This window comes from Propithecus coquereli, unplaced genomic scaffold, assembly GCF_000956105.1.
Source record: "Propithecus coquereli isolate 6110/MARCELLA unplaced genomic scaffold, Pcoq_1.0 Scaffold166, whole genome shotgun sequence".
In the NCBI taxonomy this organism is placed as follows: Eukaryota; Metazoa; Chordata; class Mammalia; order Primates; family Indriidae; genus Propithecus; species Propithecus coquereli.
In genome coordinates this window covers 4,112,641-4,138,654 of record NW_012141191.1, presented here as the reverse complement: position 1 = coordinate 4,138,654, position 26,014 = coordinate 4,112,641, and the positions used below count along the sequence as shown (strand labels likewise).

General features: G+C 40.6%; 1 protein-coding gene across 2 annotated transcripts in view; it reads left to right on the top strand.

Moving 5' to 3' along the window:
* Window positions 1–26,014, top strand: part of PIP5K1B (phosphatidylinositol-4-phosphate 5-kinase, type I, beta) — a 297,381-nt gene that overhangs the window by 259,823 nt on the left and 11,544 nt on the right. Inside the window, exon 15 of one of the 2 annotated variants that reach the window (XM_012641624.1) lies at window positions 22,452–22,569. The exons of the other annotated variant lie outside the window; for it this stretch is intronic. Within the exon in view, the coding sequence (XP_012497078.1) occupies window positions 22,452–22,569 (118 nt within the window). The remainder of the gene's footprint in view (window positions 1–22,451; window positions 22,570–26,014) is intronic. 2 annotated transcript variants of the gene reach the window in all.

Below are 26,014 nucleotides of genomic sequence, written 5' to 3'. Positions count from 1 at the left end.
TGAAGGGTGCTCCATTGGGTCTGCCACAAAATAAGCAGCACCTGACCCAGGGCTAACCTGACTCCCTGTGCAGCCCAGGAAGCTGATGAGGCTGGCACGTGGGCACAGACTGAGAATTCTTCCCAAGAGGGAAGAGTCAAAATCATGTGTGAAAGTCACAAAGAAATGATTGTTCTGTATGAGGAAGAGTTTAATAGTGTGGTTAAAGAAGAAATAGGCTACTTCCGAAAATGCTAAGCCTCTCACTGGAGCTGAACAACTGTCTGGGAAGACTGCCATGGAGAGGAGAGAAACAGCACTTGGCTTTTTATTTTAATTAGAATGCCTTTGGGTTTCCTTGTAACCCTTGGATTCTGGGATACTCTTAAAATAACTCACAAGAGGAGATTGCTTGATCACAATAAGTACAGAGCCTCATGGAAGGAAAAAGCAGTCTGTTACACATGTATAATCCCTCTCTCCCCTTTCTTATGAACAGAGCGAAACCAAACCGGCAAACATGTGGCTTTGCACAGGCCTGAGCCTTAAGCTGTCCACACTTGGCACAATGTGCTTCCTTTGAGGAAATTGTAACATTACACAGCCATGATTTTCAGTTTGGACAGGTAACCTAGCATAGTGGCTTTTGAATTAGAATGCTGCTCTGCCATTGACCAGCTACGTTACCTTACTTCCCTGGGCCTCAAACTCCCCATCTACAACCAAAGAATAATAAGATCGTTGTGAGGATGAGATGAGAAAATATGTATGACTATCTAGAACAGTGACTAGAATATATTCATATAGAGAATATGTATTCTATGATTTCACTTATTCTGTGATTTAATTTGAAAGTCTAACATGAAGATGGGGTCAGAGGGTATCCCTGGAAAGGCTAATGTTCTAGGAGAGCGTGCTTCACCATTGCCGCCTTTGAGAGAGAGCCCACTTCTGCAAAACCAAACTTTTCAGCCTAAACTAACACCTGTTATGGGCTAGGAATGGCTTAAGGAATCTAAATTTTGTTCCGTAAATGAATGATGAAGTAAGTGAGGTCAATCTTAAACTTTTGAATGAACTGTAAAGTGATTCCAGAGCTTTGTGTTTACTAGGGATTAGAAGGTTCAGCCTCGTCTACAGCCATACCACCCTGAGCGCAACCGATCTCATCTGATCTCGGAAGCTAAGCAGGGTTGGGCCTGGTTAATGCTTGGATGGGAGAAGGTTCAGCCTGGTTCCTCAGTGTTTCCATACTTAAGCTATCCAAAAATACAGGTACCTAACCTTCTCTATTAAAAGAGAGAGAGAGAGAGACAATTGGTATTCAAAAAGCAAAACAATGATGGTATGTCAGAGGGCATAGGAGCTAACTTAAAGAGCTATCAATGGCTACAGCTGGAATAATTTGAGCAATAACATCACATAGTATTAAATTACAGCCCAAAGAAGAAGTAGCCAAGAGTCCATACTGATATGAATATTATATATGATTGAATAAATAAATAAATGGAGAAAAAGAGACAAAACTCCCATGCAGAAGAATTCCACATACTTTATATAGATATTCCACTCTCAAGAAGTGGAATATAACACCCATCTACACTTAATGGCTTGCTTCCAAAAGGTACAGTATAAAAAGGGAAGTAGGAGTCACTTTACAGCAGAGAAGCCTGATAAACCCCACCTTGGCCAGGTAATCAAGGTTAACATCATCGTGATAAGTCGTGCTGACAGTTCATGCTCTTGACATGATGTGATGAGGACAGTACTTTATCTCTGTGATTTTCCTTCCAAAAGCTTGTAAATACTGTCTAACCATGAGAAACACATCATGCAAACCCAAATTGTGAGGCATTCTACAAAATACCTGATGAGTACTCTTCAAAAGTGCCAAAGTCATCAAAAACAAGGAAAGTCTAAGAAACCACCACAGTCTGTAAGAACTCAAGGAGATATGACAACTAAATGTAATGTGATATCCCGAATGGGACTCTGGAACAGAAAAAGGACATTGGGGAAAACTAACAAAATCTGAATGTAGTATAGAGTTTAGTTTTAAACAAAAAGGAGTCAGTGCTTCCTCTCTCAAAGTGATATCCCAGAAACCTGTAGCACAGTTGTGAGTTACAGTAGCACTTTGTCATATGTGAGTGTTGGAGGATCATGTTTTAAAACTGTCTCTTGAGGCTTTACCCGAAACGATGGGAAACTCAATTTACCAGCAGTGCACAGAGAGGGCAAACAGGTAATCTGTCAAATACTATAAGTCTTTTTGCAGCTGGGTTTAACTGTGATTAATGTATTATGCAAATCATATTTTAACCTACCATAGACTCCCAATCCACATAAGGCTGAGTATGTGTAACTTTGAGTCTTATAGCTCAAACATCCCCATTTCCAGAATTTGGGGTTGGATCAAAGAAGTTTTCATACATAGATGCCAAGGATAAGGAAAAGTTTCTTCTTCTATCTAACCATCCCTATTGGACATAGGGGCAGATGTGATTTCTTTACATCCCAAACATGGATAACCAACCTGTCTATCTCCTGAGAGCAAGGTATATGTTGTCAGACCGTGTCCCAGCTGCTGCGGGCTTATGAAACTTTACTCATAGAACAGCCTGTTGACTTGGCAGCTTTTGTTACTTGTCATTAATCTCATGTGCTCTTTTTCCATCATTCCAGTATTTCTCCACCCTGAGAGAGATGAAAGCCAAAATAAGAAGGTGTATGTTTTCTCTGAAACTGGTTTTGTGTACACACTATTGTTTTTTTTTTTTTTTTAGTCTTAATACCTTTCCTCAGAAACGATCAGTCCATTTCTTTCTGAAAAAAATGTTAACATTTCCTGTGAACCCACATGTTGTTTGCATTGGTTTGATTTGCATGACTATCCTGGGATAACATGTGCAAGTTGGGCCAACCTATAGATGAATCACGTGCAGTGTGGGAACAAACTGCTTCCCCACATATTCTAGGTGGGCTTTTTCACGCCGCTTAATAAATGATCTCTCCCAAGAGATTACATGGTTCCTTGATGATCCAAGTGAGGAGTTTTCTATCCGCTCCTTGCTTGGGTTAGAATAATAGGTAAAGTGCATTGCTATGGGAAAATAGAACTCCATAAGGCTGGTCCCTCAAATATTATGTCACATGTAACAGTTCTGTAGAAATAATAGGTATCAGAGTTCCTTGCTTATAAGCAAGAGAAACTGAAGTTGTAAAGGAAATCACTGGGAAGGTAACAATTCACATAATCTAAAGAAAAAGCTAAACTGCCAAGACAAGTGAAGAATATGAATTGAAACGCAGCAGGTCAGAAGATTCATTCACTGAGCAGTATTTATTGAGCCTCTACCATGCCCAGACATGGTAGAGGGTAGGATAGCAGTTTGAGGAAATTGACCATGCTTTCATCCAGCTGGCTTCTAGGGAATCTCAGACTCAAGGACATGCTGCCACTGTTCCTACTCGGCTCCTACCGCCCTCCATCCATCATTCATCACACCGCCCAAGACTCAGCTTTCTCAGCGAGCCTGACCAGCCTGTGTTGGATCAAACGCACACCCTCACGGGGTGAGGTGCTGTGATGTGCATTCCCCACAGGACCACATGGAATAAGGGAAGGATCATTCCCCTAAGGCCCAGGGAGCTGCTCTCACCAACATAAGAAAGGAGTGCTGGGTGGGCAAGACGAGAAATCTGCTATATTTAATGTAGGAATGTGTAAGGACAGGAAAGAGAAGACTCAGATCTGGCTTAGAATTCTGGCTAAAGCCACTTATGTAAGTATAACCCTCGGTGTGTTTCCACAACCTCTCTAAAAGTCTCATCTCTATGAAGTGAGAATCAGAATCCCTATCTCACAGAATTGTTCTGACATTTAAATCAGGATCAAATGAAGTAGCTCACTCTATGAAGTGAGAATCAGAATCCCTATCTCACAGAATTGTTCTGACGTTTAAATCAGGATCAAATGAAGTAGCTATTTGAGAACACATTCTAATAATTTCTTACTAAAAGTCAGTTATCTTTTCACACAGTCATGAAATAGCACGTACAGATTATTTTCCGTGCTTTCTAACGGCTGATTCTTCCATACATTCTGCTCATGTATTTTTTATCTTACCATGAAAATACTTACTGGGGCGGACAGTATGTTAGGATCATTTTGTTTTGTTTTGCTTTTTTGCATATGTTGACTATAAAGTTCTGCTTAGTGAAGTATCACATTGGCCACTTAAAAAGGAACATCCTGTCCGAGCTCCCAACTGTGTCTCATGAGAGACTTTAAGAGTGAAATCTCCAGGCACTGAACTGAATCTCCCCAAGCTGTTCCACTGCTCTCCTTCCCATTCAGAACCAAGACAGGCATCCGTCTTCCCCACATGGTGCTGGGGTTTTTTTTATTTATAGAGGGAGGCAGCGTAAGGGAGGTTGTACACTTACTAGCCGGCCAAACCTGGGTTAGAGACCTGTGTCTTTGGGCATGGTGCTTAGTGTCTCAGGGCCTCATTTGCTTCATATGTGCAACTGTGATGCTAATGCCTACCCTGATGGGTTGTTAAAATTGTAAATGAGATAATGTATGTAAAGTGACAGGCTTAGTGCCTCAATAAGGGGAAGCTATTACTGTTATTAGCGGTGTTGATGATTGCGTTGTCAGATCTCAGGCACAGTATGCTTAGAATTGTAAAATGTTTTATTGAACAGTGCTGGGGGAAAAAAAAAAAAAGACCATAGATTCAGAATTTTAAAACAAGACTTTGCCATTTATAAGAAATTGCTAGATGGTAGAAGAGCGCTCACCGGCCGAGGGGCTGGGACCACCACACCCTGTTTTCTTAACAGGTCAACGTTATAAGACATCTTTTGTACCTGAGCATATCCTACACCTCCCAGCCCAGTCCCTTCCGGGAATTGCTGTATGATCTACTGGAAAAGAGAGCCTTGTTCTCATAAGTAAACAAACTTCAATAGGGAGCACTGATAAGAAACATTTGAAAGAAGGTCACATATATACTTGGAAACAAGAGGAATCAATGTTTGTTCAGAAGAACAAAGGGGAGTGTGACATTGAAATCTGTAAAAGGGTCTTAATTGTAGTTCAAGGAAGTAACATTGAGGACATACTTGTTGCGTTTCCAACTTGCAGGACATGAAATTCTTTTGATTGTGGAGATTGATTTTCTCACTTAAAAAAAAAAAACAGCAATTATTTAGCCCAACACCTTTACTTTAAAAATTAGGCATCTGAGGTGCACAGAGGTGGCACTACTTACTTAACATCACACAGATAGGTAGTAGCAGAATCAAGACCAGAGTCTAGTCCTTCCACTCTGAATGCAGTGACCTTTCCATCGATCTGTTCTTATATATTATAAGGGATGATGGCAACATTCCAGAATCAGTGACTGATGAAGTCTAAAATTGCTTAAATGAACATTTGTTTTTCCTTAAATTGTTTTTCACTGAAACACTGTTCCGTGTAGAATTACAGCTAGGGTTAATTACACGTTGTCAAGGCCAGGCACTATGCCAAGTCTGCTAGATGCTTATTCATTATGTACTTGTAGCGGGACTGGCCTAAGCTTTGATGACTACCGCAGGGGTTTGCTTGTTCCTGGCAATTAGTAGGAAATTGTCCTCCAGAGAAGCAATATTACGTAGAGTGGAGTCATCTGAGATAATCTTTCCCACAATGTGAAGAAAAGTGTTGGTAAGACAAAGTGGATCATTAATACCAAGATAGATGAACCTTTTTTTATCCAAATGTTGTGAACTTCAGTCCCTCAACATATTAATATATTATATTCCACACACAAAGGTGTGTACCCTTTTTCAGTTTTCAATTTTTAAAACTGAAAAACGTGGGCTGTGACTTTTAAAAAGCAAGATGTTCATTTAATTGTGCTTTTAACGTCTATAGATTTAAGAAATTACATATGAAAACGTGGATTTCAGTGCCCCTTTCGATCATTCTGGAGTCCCACCAGGACCCGTGGTTGGTTCCCTGACTGATAGCCACTGCTGCAACATCTGCCAGCAGCCATAACGATTCTAATGGAAGCAGCAACTTCAATAGATTACGATAAAATTGATTCCTAATGTTTTCCTCTCGCCTTCATGCAGCGGTGTGCCAGAGCCAGCTCCTTCTGGCTTGTTAGAGTCCAACCATCAAATTTTGCAAGCCAATTCCTGAGCACATCCATTATTAACAATCAAATTACATAAACTTGCAATTAAATGAATTACATTTTTTAAAAGGTAATACTCAAAGTTGATCTCTTCCTAATTACTCTACTACATACCTACTATTATCTCTGCTGCTCAGATTATTTGTATATATTTATTTGCATACTGGAAATACTATAAAATGGTGAGCTACTAGGCAGTTCTTCCCAGCATTCAGTGATATCACTTTGATAGAGTAAAGTAGAAGTATTTATTCCATAGCAATTGACAAGTACTATGTAAGTCAGGGCTAGATTTATTGTTTTGTTGATTATTTTTTAAACTTAAAAGTGCATTGTACCTATAGCCATTACATTGTCAACAGAACACACATTTCTTTGCAGAAATAATCTTCCAGTGTTCGAAAATTATTTGCCCCTTCGACAAAGAAGTCATTGACAAATGAGTGAAGTTTTGACAATGCCTTTATTCATTTATTTATTTTGTTCTATTAATTTAAAGGAAACTATCAACCAACATCATGTTGGCTCTGCACCATTCACCAATTGCAATCAGAAGTTGGCTAAAGATGCCAAAGTTCTGCAAAAATTAACAAATGCATTCTGTGATAATCAGTTGGTTGGTTATATAGAATTTACTTTACAAATTATTGTTCATTTTATTATTTGTAAATTGAGTGTTACACATTCTTTGTTAGTAAAATTTATTTAAAAATTCTTACATACATATATACATGTATGAGGGGTTTTTTCCCCCTAGAATGCTGGTTGTTAAATGTTTACCAGTATGCCATTCATTTCGAGCCACTCAAGTCTATAAAATGTCAGTTTTTTTATATAACTATCCTCAATGATAATACTAATAACAGCTAAAATGTACTGAACAAAACTGACAGCCTTTATAAGAGTCAACCTCACTGAATCCTCACAAATACTCTGATATTGTCAGAGACAAGGAGACAATAAGGAGGGTAAATTTACGTACCTCCAGCATGAGTAGAGGACATTTACTGGGTACCTTTCCAAGGGTGAGGAGCATGGTAGATACTTACACATGTGATTATTTCCATCACCCCTGTGGTAAATAAGAAAGGTGATTTTTATCACCATTACATGGATGAAGAAAAATTCAGAGAGATGGAGTAACTGCCCAGGTCCCAGCTAAGTAACACTGGTTAGAAGGGGAAAGCACAGGTGAGAACCAAAGATTTGCAGTGCCTACTCCTAAATCAGCTCAGAAGTAATATAGCAACTTCAGCTAAGGAAATGCTGTAGAGGAACCTAAATGGTAAATATTTTGAGAGGATTTTTATAAATAGCCATTAAGAAATTTCATGTACATAGGATTTAGACACACAGATGAATATAAACATTCTCCAGAATAACTAGAGCTTAAATCAGACTCTGAGAATGGATAATTTAGACTTCTTGGAGTAGGTAGAATACAGAGGAAAAGGGTATAATTTCAATGACAGCTTTTAAACATTACTGTTTGTATTTACAATTGCTGAGCACATTGACACATAACAAGAAGTTAGGTATATGAACAATGTAAAATAATGGGCAACATGTTTATGGTTTTTAATAAAGCACCTAATCGTTTATTAGTTTACTGATGTGTGCTTTCTGGAAGATAGAATTTATTGAGTGCGATATGGTAGATGGCTCCATGTCTGACCTCAGTGGTATTCAGAGCCCCCTACTGAGCTGGAATGACAACCGTTACAGACACCCTAAAGACCAGCTCTAGAGCACCGTCAGCACTGAACTCGGAGGCACGGACAGGGCCTTCAGCAGTGCCCTTTGACCAACATCTTCCTCCTCATTCTTTGCCAGACTTGTGAATATGCATCATTCTGGAACTTGGTCATTCACAGAAGCATACCACACTACCTCTGGACTGCCCATCCCACTGCCTTACCATTCCTCTATGCCAGTGTTTCTTAAACTGTAGGTTGTAGAACCACTTGCTTCAAAAACAAGTTGTTAAAAATGCAGCTGTCTGGACCTGTTGTCAATTCTAATGCACATTAAAGCGTGAGAACCACTATTTAAGCAATTGGAGCATACTGATCTTTGATTCTAGCATGACTAGCTTTGATCCTTAACTTACAGGAAGGGTTTTGGTGTACAAAAGGGCCACTGCCTGAGACCACTAAAACTGAACCATGATTTAGAAACAAGAGTAAGTGTGAGCTTTTCTCTAAGGCCCCAAAACCATAGACCTCCCAGATCATCTCAGCCATAGAGGTACCCAGGCAGGTGCCTCCCTTTTCTTGCCCACTGGGGCCCTGCCCAATTTATCTATCCCTGAACTGCTTGTGTTCCTAATGACTCGGGACAGGGTGTTGATCTGTATAGCGGAGACCAGTAGTTTCTGTGACATTTTCTGAGTATTCAAATCAGAGCTCATAATTAGCTTGGTGTTGGCCTAGCCACGTATGAAAAACCTTCCTGTCATTCCGTACCTCTTTGAAGCTAGCAAGCGCACTAAAAATCAATTCTGCTTATGATTTTCCAATAGCTCTGAACAGTTATAATTATAGTGTACATCTGTGGAAGCAAAGCTGCTTTTCTAATCTGTTTTCTTATTATTTTTTCCAGCAGCTTCTGCAGACTTAGTGGTAATTTGGATTTCAACTAAATGACACCACTTAGATGCTGAGGGTGGTCATTTCAACCCTGGGCACTGTTAGCACATTGATATGGTGAGAACCCAAGTAAAGTCTGAAAGCTAAGGCACAAACGCTATCTAAAGATGCCTGGCCAATAATAAAGGCTCAACAAATGTTTGGTGGATTTTACTGAAAAAGGGCCTCACTTTTTAAAGACAGAAAATGTAGTGTTTAGCAAAGAATAGAAATTATGATTTTTTTCAGGTACCTAAAAAATACAAATAAATATATAAATATAAAATATATAAATATATAAATTTCCTGAAGGTTAAGATTTTTTTAAATTTATGAATCCATGCTAGTGAGATGTTCTTTTCCCCCAAAGTGGTGTTGTAGGCTAAGGAAAGAAAGGGGGAAGTTAGTGAATCAGCCTGTTTGCCAAGGCAGGTTGTCCTTCAAGCATCTATACCACCAGTATTAGTTTGCTAGGCTGCCGTTGTAAAGTACCACAAACTACATGGCTTAAACAATAGAAAGTTGCCTCACAGTTCTGGAGTCCAGAAGTCCCAGATCAAGGTGTCCACAGGGTTGGTTCTTTCTGAGGGCTGTGAGGAAGAATTGGTGCCACGCCTCTCTCCTGCGTTCTGGGGGTGTGCTGGCAATCTTTGGCATTCCTTAGCTTGTAGATTCCTGCCTTTTTCTTCATATGGAGTTCTCCTTGTGTGCGTGTCTCTCTCTGTGTCCAAATTTCCCCTTTTTGTAAGAGCACCAGTCATATTAAAACAGGACCCACCCTATTCCAGTATGATCTCATCTTAACTAATGCCGTCTGCAACAACCTCATTCCCAAATAAGGTCACACCCTGAAGTTAGGACTTCAATGTATGAATTTTAGGAGGAACCAATTCAACCCATAACACCATCACTCTGAATAAAGCTTTGTTTTTCTGACTCGTTTTTGTTTGTTTTCAATCCTGACAGCAGTGAATATAGAGATTGCAGAGTATCTGGCTGCAAACCACCATACATGGAACTATGTCATTGAGGTGCAGTGTAGAGGGATAATGGTGCTTGGACTGGGAATTATTTCCTGTTCACCGTATGTTAAATCCTTATTAGTTCCATTAGCTCGCACAGCAAAAGGCATTTCCAATTCAGCGTACAGTATTTCTGATATGCCACTCTGATCTCAAGCTTTGGTTGAGAGAGGACCAACTAAGGCCAAGAATCAAAATTTTTGAAAGCTGGGAAGACCTTGTCAAATCCAGACACCTGATTTCCACGGAAGAGGGACCCATGGTCTACAGGAAGATGGAATATCTTACCCAAATACAGCACAGCTACTTGGTGCCAAATTGGTACCAGATCTCAGCTACCCTGCCTCTTGTTCTAGCTTATCCTTCTGCCTATCATACTGTTCCTCTGAGTCGTGGAGGCCTTGGGTCTCCTGTGATTTAAAGGTCCCAATTCCTATTGGCTTCGTGGTGCTTTTCTCTAGCTGGCGAGCACCATCAACTCTGTCTTCAGTGCATGCCGTCTGCCTGGGCATGTTGTGTGGACTGCCCATACTGCAGTTTTTTAAATCCCCCTAAGCCTCACGTCTGGGATCTACTTAAATATATTATCTCTCAACTCCATGTATGTGAGCTTTAGGAAGAGAACTAATTCCGATGTTAGACTTTGCAAAATATGAACAGTAAAACACATTTTCTAAGACAGCAGAAGCTATTCAGTATCATGAAGCCCGAAAGAAATTACTTTGATCATGAAGATTTCTATTTTGGTTTATTGTTTTTGTTTTGGCGGGGTATTTTTTTGCATTTATATATTTTGTAATCATATATGTAATGATTCGCTTCTTTTTTAACACTTGTTGTCTATCTCCCAAATTTTTGGGGGTTTTTAGGGGGTTTTATCCAGCTGTATTAAGGTACACTTGACAAATAAAAATTGTATATATTTAAGGTGATGTTTTGACATATGTATAAATTGTGAAATGATTACTACAATCAAATGAATTAACATATCTGTCACCTCACTTGGTCACGGTGTTTTTTTGCATGGCAAGAACATTTAAGATCAACTCTCTTAGCAAATTTCAAGTATACAATACATTATTCTTAACTCTACTCACTGTGCTGTACATTGTATCCCCAGAACTTACTCATCTGGCATAACTGAACCTTTGTGTCCTTTGACCCACGTCTCCTCATAGCCCTTTCTCCTCCACCACCTCGTAACCACCATTCTACTCTCTGCTTTTGAGAGTTTGACTCTTTTAGATTTTACACATAAGTTAGCACATGTAGTATTTGTCCTTCTGTATCTGACTTATTTCATTGAGCATAATGTCCTCCAGGTTCATCCATATTGTTGCAAATGAATTTCCTTCTATTTTAAGGATGAATAATATTCCATTCACACACACATTGTATATGTGTATATATGTGTGTGTGTGTGCATATATATGTATACACACACACCACATTGTGTTTAACTATTCACCCAATAATGGACACCTAGGTTGCTGCTCCAACTTTTTTGAAAGCTTCCGAAGTTAATAACCTGACCACATCTGAACTGTTTACTAACTTACCTTTTGCTTTCAGTATAGCACATGGAATGAAGTCGGCACACAGTATACATTTGAATGAGTGATTGAGAGTTTTATAGGTAGAAAAGCAGATACTCCTTATTATGCTGACAGTTCATTATTGAAGTATAATTTATACATAGTAAAACGCATAAATCTTAAGTGTATAGCTCTGTAAAGTTTGACAAATGTGTCCATAAGAACCTACCACCCAGATCAAGACAAAGAACATTCTCTCATCCCACTGGAAAGTTCCCTTCACCCCTTCCTAGACATGACCCCAAGGTCCTGGAGACATTCTCCTTTGTTTTTTTCTGGAAGCCTTGTAGGTTTAGCTTTCACATTTTGTCTGAGTTCCATTTCAAATTAACTTTTGTGTATGGTATGACATGGGGGTGGCAAAGGTTCTTTTGGTCTTTAACATCTATTTCTGCTCTTTTTGATTAAGTCGAATAATCAACTTGTCCATAGTAACAGATTTGTGATACGGGAATGGATCTGTGTCTCTCTTTTCTCTTTAATATTTGAACCGTCATCACTAGGGATATCTTAGAAACACAGTAAAGCACTAATACTCCACAGTGGTTGGAAGGCTTGAGGCAATCTGTACAGGACACGGTATTGCTGCAGAGTCAGGCCTGGGTTCAAATCCAGTCGCCACCTGTGGTTAGACAAGTTAGTCTTCATGCTCAAGTATATAAAATAAATAGCAAGAGACCCAGCCTAACAAGGTTGTCTTTAATGATTAAATGAAATAATGTCTGTAATACAATCATCACAACATAAACATCACAGTCAATGATGACTGCTAGCTTTTTTTTTTTTCCTTTTCTTTTTTTAGAGACAAGATCTCGCTCTGTCACCCAGGCTGAAACCTCAAACTCCTGGGTTCATGTAATCCTCCTGCCTCAACCTCCCAAGTAGCTGGGACTACAGGCATACACTACCACATTTGGCTAATTTTTTTTTATCTTTTGTAGAGATAGGATCTATGTTGCCCATGCTGTTCTTGAACTCCTGGCCTCAAAAGATCCTCTTGCCTTGGCCTCCAGAAGTGCTGGGATTGCAGGCATGAGCCACTGTGTGCCCAGCAGTGACTACTTGCTTTAAACCTGTGTGTATGTGCGTGTGTTAGGATATGGTGTTGGAAAGAAAAATCAATCTCATAGACATATATGATGGAAAAGGTTCCTGAATTTGGATGAGGGTTCCTTTTTGAAAAGGTTTCTCCTTCCAGCCACCACCCACACACATACATTCACTCCCCTCAAAGCCTTCTGCTTGCCTCTGTGGTTGCTGGTGGCAGGAGCTCTCTGAGCCACCGTGGCTTCCCATGCTCAGAACTAATATACCTAGAAACACACAGTTTGGTTCTCTTTTTGCCTATGGGTTCAAAGTGTTCTCTGTGCTGTGTGCAGAAGGCTTTGTACCTCAGGCGTTCACTGGCAGGGTGGGGGATAGGGGGTGGGGGGAGGCAGCCATCAGTCGATTCCAAAGGGAGAGCCTGCTGCTCTGCTTGCCTGCGTTAGAAACAGGCAGTCTCCTTGTCTAAAAATAGCCAAAGTGGGAGAGTGGGGAAGAGCAACAACCATGCTCAGGGCTGAACAGGAGAAAAGGCAGAAAAAAGCAGATCTCTCGAAAAGCCTCCTGTTTGGCGGTGGGAGCTAAGTAGCGTGGGCGCAGTGACCGTGGTCAAGGACTTTCCATTCGTCTGGGTCCATGCTGGGGAGTCTTGTAGACTCACCCACACACTCAGCCAAGGAGCTCAGCATGAAGGGGGTGCTCTGTCGTGGCAGGGCTGTGAGCTGGCTGCATGCTCACACTATCCAGGCTGCAAACAGGAACTCTTGTGCCAGTGCTTGGGAGTCTCCACACCCTGTAGCACCCTCCACCCACCACCCACCCCAACCAAAGGTGAGCTTTTTCTACCAGGGCATAAGGTATCGGTTTGTCCATCCCTTCAGAAGCACCTCGGTAACGCCAGAATGGGTTTGCCCAGAAGCAGAATGTGGCTCTAGGACTAAACATGTCTTTGCAGCCATTAAGTGAGACCAGGCTGCATTTATTGAGTTTTCTCTGCAAGTAGAGCTTTCCTGTCTACATTTGTTATCAGTTAATGTTCCGGTAGCTAAACTTAGAATAGCAGAAAAGGAATTCTTTCCAAGGTCTGTGATAAATCTGTGTGTGCAAGCAGACCTCATCAAAGCCCCCTGGGAAGAGAGTCATGGTGATACTCCTGTTCATTTATGCAGGAGAGCTTTACCCTCTGTTGGCCTTTCTTTCTCTCACAGTTTCCAACTTGATCCTATTGCTGGCCCTGTGAAATGGGCTGCACAGGGAGTATCTTTCCCATTTCCAGGTGAGGCAGGAGCTCATGACTAATAATCTGAGAAGCAGGGCTTGTATCTGGCCTTCCACCCTCACCTGGATGTTCTCCTGGGCTTTTTCTCCACATGGCAATCGGTCAGTTTCTGAAGGGCAAAAACCTCCTAACATGAAGCAGCCTAAAATGTGGCGTGAATTTAAGCAAAAGTAGGGAAAAAAATTAAAAAGACTCCATTTAACCCTGATGTTGGGAACATTTGTCTTGCATGACCCAGCAATCATGACTTTGAACCCAGAGAGGGAAAAATAACCCTAACTTGCTGTTGGCCACTCAGTAAGCAATATTTTCATAGTCATAATAATGTAAACCCTGTGTATCAATTTTCTAATTTTAGAGCCAATCCGTGGACAAAGAAAAAATTTTGTTACAATTGCAAGGTAGAATATAAATCTTAACAGCCATGACAAAGTAGAGATAAAAGTGTGGTTTTTTTTAAGTGTTCCTAATACAAAGAGAGAGGGGAAAGAAGGAACAAAAGTGAAATAATGTGGGAAGTTAAAGGATATATGGTATGTTGTTGATGAAATAAAAAAAGGTTATTAAGCATGTTATTCACAGTTACAAAATAAATTAAGTAGAAATGGCAAATGTTGGCAGAGCAGAAAGGGGTAAATGTCCTTCATAGCAAATCAACAGACACTTGCCTTGGTTGCGAATGTCTTTTATTCCCTGATTCATTAAAAGCTATGAAGGGAATCACCAGAAGAGATAAAAAGAGAAATCGTGAAAGCAGCTGCATCTGAGGGGGTAGCTGAGGGCGGGAAGTAAAGGCAGGAGGTTGTTGCTTTTCTGTCAGAAATCATCTGTGTCATGTGATATATTATGATGTTATTACTTTGATCAAAACAAATGGAGGCAGTGAGAGGATGACTTTTAAAAGACAAAAACTGTGGCTAGTACCATATGTTCCCTGAACAAATAGTCTCATGAGAATTAGCCATAAAACACTCATTAGGTCTACAAACAGAAATCAGAGTGTTCCAGGCTATAAAATTATCGATGACTGTTCTCAACAGTCTGGCCAGGCTAATGCTCTCCAACAGAGCCAAACTAATGTTGCTGGTAACAGAAAGAAGCATTTTTGTAAATGACAGAGAAGTCCGTGTGGCATTAGAGCCTCATGAATGTCCCCTCCCGGGGGGAGAGCTAGGACACCTGTGCCGCTCTTACCTACGAGTCTGTGCCTTGTGCAGACAGGAGCACAGAGCAGAGGAAGAGTCTTGGCAGTTCCCGTGCTTTTTACAAGGGAAGAACATAACTGAGTAGATTAACAGTTTCTTGTGTAGCTTGTTGCAAATTAGGCACAATTAGCCTAATTCAGTCAGTCTGAATCAAGGGAATTGTGGCAGAACCTGATGGTGTGGAACGGAGGCAAGCAGCCAGACTCTTAAACCCAGTCACATAAATTTGCTTCTAGAAATGGATCCTCCCTGAGAGTCCGAGGAACGGCGTGCACTCTAACCCGACCACTGCATTCTGAGGACGTTCCTCCCAAGAGAGAGACCCTCACTCAAAAGTGACCCCTAAAACAGAACCTCAACCAGAGAAATTAGAAATTGATTCCAAATAGCCTTGAACCCAAAAAATCAACAGCACAATAAAAAAAATCAGGGCAACAGCAAGAATATTCCCCAATGCCAGAACTGAAGAAAAATGAATATTAAATTGATCAGTGGCACAGGCATTTAAATGAAAATCCTTTTTAGACCATATCTTACCTTTACTACATCTTCAGGGGAGGAGGAATTTGCTGTAGACTACGGATGCATTTATTTGGGTGAGATGGTTTATTCTTGCATTATCTCCTTACTCTTTTAATAATTATATTTCATTATTTTTTCAGCAGCAATGAGCATACGCATACATATTCATGCATACAGTATATAGGTTCTCAAGCCCAGATAATACTTTATGTCCTACATGAAACATTTCTTGTTTAGGAAAGATATACCTTTATCTGCAATAATGTATATAACTTTTACTAATCTCTTTGCTAAAAATAATGTAACCATGTTAAAGTGAAATATTTTCAGTGTCTGTATCAGCCAAGGCCCAAATTAAAAGTAAGTGTGAGACTATAGCACTTGCAAAGGAAGTGATTGGTCAAAAACCAGTTCTGTGGCCCTTGGCTAACCACCCACCTCCAGCCTTTAAAGGAGGTTGGAAAGGCCAAGAAAAGAGTTGGCAGGTGGAATGTGATCTTTAGAGAGAACTGTTGGTGATCAGAGATGTCTGTCCCAGCCCAGAAAAATGGGCTTCTATGGGGCACTTTGGAGGGCTTGCTGTGTGTGCTGCGGAGGGTCTGACCCATGCCTGCAATCCTGGGAGGGCAGAGCAAGGACAGTTTGCTGTTTGGAGTTGGCCCGTGCCACTCACTCACTTCCCATCTCCTTTCTGTGCTTTTTTTTTTTCTCTCCTTAGCACTTTTGATCAACATAATGTATATTTGAAGTATTTATCTCATTGTCTGTCTTCCTCAATAATGAAGACGTTCAGTGAAGCCCAGACTTTTGTTGGTTTTGATCTCTGCTACATCCTAGACCTAGAATACAACATGCAAATGGATGCTTAGTAAATATTTGCATTATACATTCATTGTCACTGATCACCCCAACCCTACTGGTTCGATATTATTATTCTCATTTTACGTATGGGAAACCGGAGCTCAGAGAGGTTACAAAACTTAACCAATATCACACACAACTAAGTAGAAGAGCCAGAACTCAGAGTCAAATTCACCTGATTCCAAATCTCATGCTCAGCCTGTTGATGCTTTAGCAGCTCAGGTGTCTGTTTCTTAAAAATGTATTCTCATCTCTTTTCGGGTGGTAGATAGTATCTAATCTAAGAGTTTTAGGGAAGTAACCTGCCAGTACAGACTCTGATCTCACTTGGTAGATACTGCATAATGAGGATAACAAATACAAAGATTAATTTATTGGTTATGTAGCTTTCGCTCAATGCGAAGACAATAAGGCAGATTATTCAGAGCATATTTAATGATACTTTACTATGTATATGTCTGATTATTTATACAGGGCTATTTATTTTACCAAATTCCTTTGTATGTATAATTCTATTTAAATAGTAAAATGTTGGATACTTAAATAGCTTTATTGTTTTTGTTAAATATTGATATCCATTTTTCAATGTTGCTTTCAAAAACATATTTTGCCTACTCACTTTTCCTCAAAACTTTCTGTTCACTGTTACTCCTCCCAAAAGAACAAAGATTTCCACAGCTTACATCAAACATCAAATACCATATTTGTTTTTGCTGGTATAATGTGATTATTTTACAAGCTCCTACGCACATTTGCCTGAGCTACCTTGGTTTCTGCAATGGCAAATTTCTAAAATTCCAGCAGAGATGACTGTAAAAAAAAGGTTGTTAAATGGAAAACAGAGTTCAGATCCTAACTCTATTCAGCTACCTACCGGGTAACCATGGGCAGGTCACTGCACCTCCCTGGGCCTCGTCTTGGAAGCAGAGACACTGGGCTGACAGACACACGGAGAGCCGATGCGAGTGAGTGGAACAGACTGAGCATGACGCAGAAGAGCGTGCGGGGACCCTGCAGTCATGCACGGGACATGCCCAACCTGGGGGAGGCAGCAGCAATCTCGTTGCTACTCAGAGATGTGGGCTCAGAGTTGGCAGCTTTGCTGGTTTCTCTAAAGAAGCTGTAGAAAAACTGGGTTTTTGTGGGAATTTCCTGTTTCTTAATTTGGCAATAATTCAAACTAAAAAAAAAAAAAGATCTCTTCTTCAAAACACGCTTCTTACAACAGACTGGGTTTGTGGGCCAGCAGTGTGCAACCTCTGAGCTGGACATGAATGAAGATGAAGATCCTCTAGCCCATGCCCTGTGCGGTACCAACACTGGCCCTGGGCCATGGTGGGTGGTTCCCCAGGCTTCACAGACGGACCTGCACTCATGGTCTCGCCACCTCGGGGCTCGAAATCTCAGAACCCAACTCTTTATGTTGTCAAGCCATATATAATTTTTTTCCTCTATTATGAAAAAGAAAATGTTTTTGAATGACTAGTGAACAAGTCAGAGATTTATTCAAAATAGTTCTAAAATGCATGTGACCTAAAATAATATTGCATGAAATTTCCTGATAATTCCAATACTGTGTGCTGAAAGATCAAGTTGAGAATCGTGACCCTTAGAGCCTCATAAGCCTGGTTTTTGTTTTAAACATACCATAAAATCATCCATTTAAAGTGTACAGTCCAGTGGGTTTTTGTATATTCACAGAGTTGTGTAACTATCACCGGTATTTAATTCTAGAATACTTTCATCACCTCAAAAAGGAACCCCCCACCCCCTTCCCCTGTCAATCATTACTCTGTTTTCTGTCTCTATAGATTTATCTATTCTACACATTTTGCATAAATGAAATCATACCATATGTGGCCCTCTACAACTGGCTTCTCTCACTTGGCAAAATGTTTTCAAGGTTTCCTCATGTTATTGCATCCATCAGTATTTCATTCTTTTTACTGCCAAATAATATTCCATTTTATGAATTATTTATTCATCAGTTGGTGGACATTTAAGTTGTTTCTACTTTTTAGCTATTAGGAATAATGCTACTACAAACATTCATATACAAGCTTTTGTGTGGACATGCCTTTTCGTTTTTCCTGGGTATATACCTAGGAGTGGAATTCCTGAGTCATATGGTTTTAAGGATCCACCAAACAGTTTTCCAAAGCAGCTGCACCATTTTACATTCCCATCAGCAATCTATGAGGACTCCAGTTGCTCCACCTCCCCTCCAACAATTGTTGTGTCTTCTCTATCACAACTGTCCTAGTGGTTATGAAGTGGTATCCCACTGTAGTTTTGATTTGCATTTTCCTTATGGCTAGTGATGTTGAGCTTCTTGTCTTATGTTTATTGGCCATTGGTGTATCTTTGGAGAGATGTCTGTCCAGATCCTTTGCTCGTTTTTGAATGAGGTTATTTTCCTTTTTATTGTTCAGTTATGAGAGTTTTGTTGTATAATCTGGGCCAGTCCCTATGAATCTCAATTTTTTTCACCCAAATTTAATCATGCTCAAAATATTCTACTTACTAAGATAGGAATCTATTCTAATATGTGTGTGAAAAACAGTATAAATAACAAACTTTTTTTTAAAAAAATGACTGATTTTATCGAATTTTGACCATATGATCCTGAGGAAATCTGATATTTCTTTTTTCTGTAATCATACTTTATTTTAGCTAAAATAGTTGATAAATGTACCTATCTATTAAATCCCAAAAAATATTCTAATTTTTTTCCCTATTTTAAATTGCATTATCTATGCTGGTGGCATACTCATGGTTTCCAAAGATAAATATCAGATCAAAAAATACTTCCAAAATGGGTTTGCCTCTAGGGAGAATTCTAGATCACAAGAGGACAGGAGAAAGAGGAAGATTCCTTTCTGTTGTATTTTATACTATATGCATGTAGTGTCATTTTAAAAAAATAAAATTTTTGACAAAATTTGAACATGGACTACAGATTAGATCATAGTATCATATCAGTCTAAGTATTCTGATTTTGTTAATTTTACTCTATTTTATGGAAGGATGTTCTTATTCCTAAATAAATTCACACTGATGGGTTTAGAAGTCAAGGGGTGCCTTGTGTGTAACTTACATTCCTCAAATGGTTCAGAAAAAAATACTAATGTGTATTTATAGAGAAATAATGACAAAGCAAATGTGGTCAAATGATATTAATTGGTGAAGTCTGAGTGAAGGGTATCCCAGAATTCTTTTCAGTACTCCTGCCTTTTTTCTGTGAGTTTAAAATTATTTCAAAATAAAAAGTTACTAAAGAAAGAAAATTTTTAAAATAAAAACACTTCCAGAATATATATAATTTAATCTTGGGAAAGAAAAAAATAAAAATGATAAGTAAAAACTCAGACCAGGACAAAACTTAGTTTTTGAAAGTCATCAAATAAATTATGTTTACAAAATAACCCAGAAGCCATAAGAGATTTTTTTAATTATATAAAATGTGAACCAAAACAAAAATAGGAATAATAATTGAAAGTCATGCTACAATTACATATTTTATAACTACTTTATGTCTTGCTTTAGTGTTTAAGTAGATAAAGAATTTACCTTTCTCACAAGGTTTAACCAGGCAGGATCATTTTAAACCCATAAGAGGAGTGAATGACATCTTCACAGTTGAAAGACAAAAGCCAGCTAAAGCCAATACTGCATCCTTGTTTCTGGTCCAGAAAATAACCTGAGTAACGTTCGTTGCCACCCAACGCCTTTTAAAGCAGCAGCCCTTGAGAGCCGATGGCTTGTTAACCCAGGAAATCTGAGGGTTTGTGATATAAAGCCAACAGCTCCAGGGAAAGAAGCCACATTCGCCCTGCTCTGTAACGTCCGTCGGAACAGACTGTTTCCGGTAGTGTATAACTCCTCTGAGGTTTTTGAAAAGCAAGAGGACTCTCTTGCTGTGTCTGGAATTTGAGAGAAAAATGTATCAAACTCAAAGTGAGGTGGCTGCAATGCCTGAATTTTGACATTCCCAAATATCACCAAATGGAAGACTCATGGAAGATGTCCTGACCCCGGCTTTCGTCTTCCTCATCATCTGTATTTTTACAATCTTCTCATGTCTTTTATCATCAGGAAAAATACAAACAAACCTTATTAAGTTTGAGAAGGACAGGATTTCTAAATATTTCCCTTATCTTCAATTAATAGGTAATAGGTAATCTTCAGTTAATAGATACAATGATAGAATTATGTGCAGTTGCCAGACTAGGGAAGGACAGAGGATTATAATGTCCTTAGTAGCCTCCCATCCAGCTGGGAGGCTTAGACAAGAACTCAGAGGATGACAGTAGACGGGGCATTCTCAGAAGAGGTGAACGCTGATCTGTGCCCCGAAGGGGTCGAGCGCAGGACATGGTAATGAGAAAGGGGAGAAATGAAGCCAGCCCTGCCCTCAGCTCTACCACCCAGGGAAGACCACAGGCCGCTATTGGTGTCCCTTCCATGCAGCCGATGGCCAGCCCCTCTGCCAGCTTCCCCCTTCCCCCATTTCGTTAAAATATTTAGTTCCTGCAAAACCTTCCCATGGCAAATTTCCACAGGTTAAAAACATAACTAACTTTTTTTTTTTTTTTTGAGACAGAGTCTCACTCTGTTGCCCGGGCTAGAGTGAGTGCCGTGGCGTCAGCCTAGCTCACAGCAACCTCAGACCCCTGGGCTCAAGCGATCCTCCTGCCTCAGCCTCCCGAGTAGCTGGGACTACAGGCACGTGCCACCATGCCCGGCTAATTTTTTCTATATATTTTTAGCTGTCCAATTAATTTCTTTCTATTTTTGGTAGAGACGGGGTCTCGCTCTTGCTCAGGCTGGTCTCGAACTCCTGAGCTCAAACAATCCGCCCGCCTCGGCCTCCCAGAGTGCTAGGATTACAGGCGTGAGCCACCGCACCAGGCCTCATAACTAACTTTTATTCCGAGGAAAAAAGTTATGCATCTCCAAGCCCCTAAATGAATACCAAATTTAAACACTATTAAAATGGACCAATTACACCCACAATTAACATTGGTTATCATATCACAACAAAACAAGGTGCTTTCTCTTCAAATGACCCTGCAGTATACTCTCCACCTGCATTCCTTTGGCTTTCGTTGTAGTCATAGACACTGAGCATACACTTCAGCTATCCTCACAGAGCACATCATACGATGCTCTGTGTTTGCGCAATACACCGTTACTCCAAGTGTGCTCTCAGCAGCATGAACGTCACCTGGGAACTTGTCAGAAATGCAAATCCATGGCTCCATGCCAGACCCACTGAATCAGAAACTCTGGGGGAAGGGCTCAAGAAATTGCATTCTAACCATCCCTCCAGGGGATTCTGATGCACAGGTCAGTTTGAAAACCACTGATGTCACTGAAACTTTCATGCCAAAAAGAAAAAATTTTAAAACAGTGAAAAAAAAAAAAAAAAAGAAAGAAATCATCAATGCTAATGGTACACAAGGTTATCTTCTGTAAACTAGCAAAGAACGAATACTGTGACAGGAGGATCAACATGGGCCTTAGATTCCCAGCATCTCACCACCACTCACAAGGCGTGGGACCCACAAATCCCCTCTCAAAAATGCAATGAGGCCAGGCATGGTGGCTCAAGCCTGTAATCCCAGCACTTTGGGAGGCTGAGGTAGAAGGATCCCTTGAGGCCAAGAGTTTGAGACCAGCCTGAGCAACATAACTAGACCTCATCTCTACAAAAAATTTAAAACTTAGCCAGGCATGGTGCTGCCCACTTGTAGTCCCAGCTACTCAGAAGGCTGAGGTGGGAGGATCACTTGAGCCCAGGAGTTCAAGGCTGCAGTGAGCTATGATGGGGCCCCTGCACTCCAGCCTGGGTGACAGAGTGAGACCCTGTCTCAAAAAATAAATAAATAAATAAGTGATGTGCTGAAGTAGAAAGACACATGTACTAGTACAACCAAATTCTTCAAACTCAGGTGACCATATCTCTAGGTCTGACCATATTTCCTGTCCTTCAAATTCTCAAAAAAATTTGCCATCCCCAAAAGCTGCCCACCTCAGCCTCTTCAGCCACAGCTTTGAAGGTGTCTTTAGATTTTGTTCTGGAGGCCACAGGTTCATTGTTTGCCTTTATCTTTCCAGTAAAGGGTTACCTTCCAGTTCGACATTTACCTTGGAAGAGGGGACCATCTACCTGACCGCTGAGCCAAGTGCCCTGGAAATGCAGGACGACAATGCTTCTGTGCTTGATGTCTATTTAGTAAGTAACGTTTCAGTTTCCTCCCTCCCCCTCTGGTGTGTGATGGATCCAGGCCGTGGCTTGCACAAGAACAAGTTCTATAAAACCAGGCCTGCTTGGGCTTTAAAAGAAATAATGGCACCCTGTCCCTTCTACAAATGCTGGGTCTTTTCACAAGCTGTGTTTTCCCACAGTTTGTGGAGAACATTACACAGAAGAGTATCTAGGTTAATACTAAATCACCACGTATAACAACAGAACAAATCCGAAAGACAAGGCAAAGTGGGGCTCCTTGTTGTTACTCCCAACCCAGTAATGTCTTCCTTTGACTCAGCTGTGCTCCCTTACGTTGGAATCTTCTGCATTTTGGTGTTGCTCCCTTGATAAGTTAGTAGGCTAAGAGGCACAGAACTGGGTTGTGAGAAGAACCCAAATTCGGCACCAGAGAACCTTGGCTGACTCCCTCCTTGGTTGCCACCAACCAGCTGTGTGATTTGGGCAGGAACCTCTCTGACTTCATGTCCTTATTTGCCAAAGGAGGGAGATAATGCCTGCCCTGCCTACCTCACAAGGCTGTTTTGAGGATCAAGAGTGATTAAGTGTGTGAACACCCTTTAGTGCCCATCACACTGTCTGTATGTATCTGCTTAATTAAATTGTTAGGTGATGCCCAGAAAGATGGGCTAGACTATATATATTTGTTTGGTTCGTTGGTTGCTTGGTTGGTTGGGTTTTTTTTAGAGACGGAGTCTCACTCTGTGACCTAGGCTGGAGTGCAGTGGCACAATCATAGCTCACTGCAACCTCCAACTCCTGGTTCGAGTGATCCTCCTGCCTCAGCCTCCCAAAGTGCTGGCATTATAGGCATGAGCCACCGCGCCCAGCCAAGTGAGACTATAGAAGAGTTTTTTGTACGTCAAGTACATCTCATACATGTACTCTGTGTCCTAGTACACCTGCACAAGATCACACGACACAGGGCAAGTGTTGATTTGGAATTTTCTGATTTTTTTAAGTTTTGCTAAACCTTCAGAGCCAATACTCGGTATCACTCCTGGTATACAAGTGCGACCTCAGGAATCAGCACCGCGTGCCACATTGTCTCACAGAAATGTGTCTCCATGCCCTCCAGGCTCCTGGAGGCCGACTTTTATGCTTCTCTGTACACCCCACCCCCGCACCACACCCCCTGACCAAACACTGTAATTCCTCAAGAGTGTTCTGCAGGACGTCACCTAACATGTCACTTCTCAGCATGCAGCCCTCTAGTGTCTTCCCTGCTCTCTGGGAGTAAAATCCAGTGTCCTCAGGCCCTGCATGGTCTGGTTTCCCCTGCCTCTCAGACACACTCCCTCCCTGGGCCTCTATTTTCCTTGCCGATGCTGTTCCAGACACACTGGCCTCCTTGGTGTTCCTTCCACAGACCAAGCATGTTTCTGCCCCAGGACTTTTGCATTTGCTGTTCCCATCTATACACTCTTTCCACCCATCCCATGCTTGCTCCCTTGCTTCCCCAGTTCTCAGCCCAAGCATCTCCTCAAACACACTTTCTTTGACCATCCTCTATAAGATAGCAAATCCCCCACCAACCATTGTGAATGGGTTCTCCACAACCCCTGAGTATCCTGATTGTTGCATAAACAGAGTTTTTTCCACTGAGCAATGCTCTTCCCCACCACTGTCCCCACTTTAAAAAAGTAAGTCACAGCATATCACAAAATCCTTATGGAAAAGTTAGTTGATTCTCCCCCAGCCAAGAAAATAGGGAATTAAATACAAAAAAAAAAAGGTATTTTTTTTGTTTTGGTCCCATGATAACTTGGGTTCATCTGGAAGTAGACATCAGGAAAACCTTTCAGGAAAAGGCCAAGTAAACCCTCATCTTCATGAGCTGAGGGTTTGTGCCACTTTACAAAACCAGATCCATGTTAACCAGGAGGTGTGATACTTCTGAGTGAGCCAAAATTCAAAGCCAGCTTCATACGCTGTCCTGCCTAAACTTGAACCCACGAAGCACCCTGTGATTGCTGTCATTACCACCCATTGATGTCTCAGCCCCATCTCATCGGAATCATGCTGCTTACAAAAGTGTGAGATGGATCCAAAAAGGAAGCAGTAGGGGGGTTTTTTGGTGAGAATTATTCTTCATAAAATTTCACTTTCACTGTTTCCTTTCTGGTTATTTTCTAATGCTCTAGTGTAGCAGTTCTCAAACCTTTTGATCTTAGGACCCCTTTAAACTCTTAAAAATGATTGAGAATTCTGAAGAGTTTATATATATATATATATAGGTTATATCTATAATATTTCATATTTTCAAAATTAAAACAAATTTAATATTCATTAATTCATTTAAAATAAATTTTTTTTTTTTTTTGGAGACAGAGTCTCACTGTTTTGCCCGGGCTAGAGTGAGTGCCGTGGCGTCGGCCTAGCTCACAGCAACCTCAAACTCCTGGGCTCAAGCGATCCTCCTGCCTCAGCCTCCCGAGTAGCTGGGACTACAGGCATGCGCCACCATGCCCGGCTAATTTTTTCTATATATTTTTAGTTGTCCAATTAATTTCTTTCTAATTTTAGTAGAGACGGAGTCTCGTTCTTGCTCAGGCTGGTTTCGAACTCCTGAGCTCAAACGATCTGCCCGCCTCGGCCTCCCAGAGAGCTAGGATTACAGGCATGAGCCACCGCGCCCGGCCCTAAAATAAATTTATTATATGTTAACTTAAATAACATTTTTATGAATATAACTATATTTTTCAAAACAGAAATAAATTTAGTGAGAAGGGGGACATTATTTTACATTTTTACAAATCCCTAATGTGTGGATTAATAGAAGAAACAGGATTCTTGCATCTGTTTCTGCATCAGTCTTTGAGATATACAAGACATTATTTTGCTTTTGGAAAACTCTGCTGTACCCATGAGAGGGAATGAGACTGAAAAGGCAGATAATATCTTAGTAATAGGAAAATAGTTTGACCTCGTGGATCCCCAGAAATGGCCCCCCACACAGTTTTCCTAGTATTTTGACTTAGTCACTTTACCTGTTGCAAAACCAAATGAGACATAAGTTAATTAGAAATAGGTACCTGGAGTCTATGCCTGTCTCTGCCTCTCATTAATCATTGACCTTGAATTAATCACCCTCTCTGGGCCTCAGTTTTCTCATCTATAAAATGGATTATTAAATCATCTCTGAGACCCTTGCCAGCTCTGCCAGGCTGTGACTCATTCTAAATTACAAGGAGTTGCAGAAATAAGATTTTCCAAAGTAGCTACAGTTTTCTCCAAATTTTGCTGTTTCATCACCTCTTCTACCGTAGACCTTCACAGTATTTAAAATTTTATGGCAATACATCTAGAAAGTTCTGCACCATTAACTTGTAATTCCAGGGTGTGTTTTCACGCTGGAGATTTTTATTTTTTGTTTTGCATACTCTTCCAGATCTGAAAGGATACAGCTCAT